Source organism: Nestor notabilis, unplaced genomic scaffold, assembly GCF_000696875.1.
Source record: "Nestor notabilis isolate BGI_N333 unplaced genomic scaffold, ASM69687v1 scaffold473, whole genome shotgun sequence".
Taxonomy (NCBI): Eukaryota; Metazoa; Chordata; class Aves; order Psittaciformes; family Psittacidae; genus Nestor; species Nestor notabilis.
Genome location: NW_009921305.1, coordinates 38995 through 41532, shown reverse-complemented (window position 1 = coordinate 41532; position 2538 = coordinate 38995). Strand labels below are relative to the sequence as shown.

The 2538-nt window shown below is 51.6% G+C and overlaps 1 protein-coding gene across 1 annotated transcript in view; it reads left to right on the top strand.

Annotated features, from left to right (window-relative positions):
* ACAP3 (ArfGAP with coiled-coil, ankyrin repeat and PH domains 3) overlaps nt 1–2482 on the top strand; it is a 33431-nt gene extending 30949 nt beyond the window's left edge. The window contains exons 20-24 of the mRNA XM_010011079.1: nt 799–891; nt 1045–1265; nt 1415–1524; nt 1853–1963; nt 2068–2482. Coding sequence (XP_010009381.1) covers nt 799–891; nt 1045–1265; nt 1415–1524; nt 1853–1963; nt 2068–2215 — 683 coding nt within the window. The 3' untranslated portion in view covers nt 2216–2482. The remainder of the gene's footprint in view (nt 1–798; nt 892–1044; nt 1266–1414; nt 1525–1852; nt 1964–2067) is intronic.
* The last annotated feature ends 56 nt before the right edge of the window (nt 2483–2538 follow it).

Here is a 2538-nt window from a genome sequence, read left to right as displayed (position 1 = left end):
CCTGTCCCCACAGGACCTTTCCTGCCTTTCTGTCATTTTCTTGACTGCTTTTGGGTGCAAGCTGGAAAGGTACAAGGTTTCTCTGCCACTGACACATTGTGTGTCCTTGGGCATGTTGCATCCTCTCTTCCTGACTCCACTTCTTGTCTTGTAACATTCATCAGCTAAGCAGGGAAGGTGGGAAGCACTGTGGGGAAAGGGAAGGGATATCTGTGAGGGTGAATGAGCCGATGGACAAGGCTTTAGGATTCTGGCTTGAGATACACACTATTGATGGTGTGTGTTTGCCCCAGTCACAGTCAGTAATCTGTCACGAGAGCGATGCATTGGCAAGTGCCCAGTGACAACTGAAAAGCTCTGGGGAGAGCATGGATAGAGTGGAAGCTGAGATTATTAGTGGTAAAAGCAGAGGGGTGTCTGTTTGCTTCTGACACTGCACAACCCGCTGCAAAGCTGTCTCTGCTGCTGCTCTGCTCCAGTCTACGTCACGGCGTCCCTCATGGATTGCAGCAAGGGCTGTCCTCAGCAGTCTGAAGTGCCATGGCAGTGTTGGAGCATCCCTGCATGAAGGGCAGCGTGGGGACATGGACACCATAAGGCTTTGCAATTTCTCCTTGGGCAGTGTTACTGAGTGGGGCTAAATGGGATAGCAGTCCCCCTCTCCCTCGCTGCAGCGCCCGGTGCCGTGTGTGTGTGACGTTCTGCGCAGCCCTTTTCCCCCTGTGGTCTCAGCTGTGCCTGGTACTGGAATGCCAGGGTATTAAAATGGGCTTGGTTTGTCTTCTGTTGGCCCTGCAGGTCTGAGCAGTGACAGCGGGCTTGGAGGGAGCACAGATGGCAGCACTGATATCCTGGTGTTTGGCTCTGTGGTGGACAGCGTGACCGAGGAAGGTGGGTGTCACAGGCCACAAGCGTGGGGAGGCAGCTAATGCTAAGGCAGGACGGGTGGTTAGGAGTGTCTGGTGCCAAGAACAACAGGAAACATAAGAAATGGGAAATAGGAAGCTTTTGGGTCACCTCTCTCCATCCTTTTCTGCCTCTTAGAGTGCGAGGTGTCAGAGGAGTCAAGTGGTGAAGCAGAGATTGAACAAGAAGCATCAGATTTGGAGGACCTGAGGGAGCTGCATCCTGGCTTGTTGATCTACAAGGCAGCACAAGCCCGAAACCTGCCTCTCATGGCAGAAGCACTTGCAAATGGGGCTGAGATCAACTGGGTGAATGATGAAGATGAGAACAAAACTCCTCTGATTCAAGCTGTGATGGGGGTACGTTGTGCTAGTGGCTGGGAATGGGAGGTGTTGACTCTAGTTCAGAGTGCACTGACCATGGCCGACTTACAGCCTGGTATGTGCTCACACATCCTCTCAGTACTGGGGGGCTGAATTTGGTTAGAAATCCCCCTTTCTCTTGCCAGGTCTCCTTGATAGCCTGTGAATGCCTGCTGCAGAATGGGGCAGATGTTAACCAAAGAGATATCCGAGGCCGAGCTCCCTTGCATCATGCCACCTACCTGGGGCACACTGGGTAAGTTCTTTGCACGTCGCTGTGATGTGCTCCGTCACCCTTGGACTGAGATTCAGCCTTAACACTGGGAGCTGGGGTCTGGTGAATTGATTATTGCAAAACATGCCCTTTTGGTTATCTTTAAGGGTGTTTGTCCCCATATTGATGGATGGGGGTAATTTGGCTCCTATACACCCATTCCTTTCCGTGCCAGTGCAGCACTTCCTGATTTAGGCCAATATAAGTGAAGCTGTACCTGCCTAGGGAAGGACAGTGCCCTCTGCTCACTTCAGTGTGGGGTGGGGGATTGGGATTTCTGCTCTGATGGTCTTTTCTTTCCCTTCTACAGTCAGGTCTGCTTGTTCCTCAAGCGGGGAGCAAATCAACACGCAGTGGATGGCGATGGGCAGGACCCGCTCAGCATCGCAGTCCAGGCAGCCAATGCAGACATAGTCACCTTGTAAGTGCAGCCAGGACTTTGCAGTGCCTGCGTAGAGGAACACTGCCTCTAAACAGCCATGGAGAGGAATGACCAAACCTCTCTCCCTTGTGCTTTCTCCCTAGGCTGCGTCTGGCTCGGATGAATGAGGAAATGCGAGAAGCAGAGGGGCCCTTTGGACAACCAGGTCAATATCCCAGCAACAGCCCTACTGAGCTGCAGTACAGGAAGTGTATACAGGAGTTCATCAGCCTTAATATAGATGAGTGTTAGTGACAACTCCCCCACCTCCCCTTCGCTGTCTTGAAATTGGGCTGAACTTCTAGAAGCCCTGAGAAGCCCCATCCTTGGTATCTTGGTGTTTCTTGCAGATTGGTCTGTTTTTGATGCCTGCACTTATAGGTTGAGATGCACACAGGAAGGAGAAGGGATCTTTCCTGTTAGTGTTACGTTCTCATGCTTGACTACTGGATGGTTGATTTTGTATAGGAGACTCCTAGGGCATAACCACAGACCATGGCACGTGGACTTGAGCGTGTGAAAAGTGTGGGAGGTGAGTTTAGCATTTAAAAAGAAAACAAGAAAAGGAAACCCTG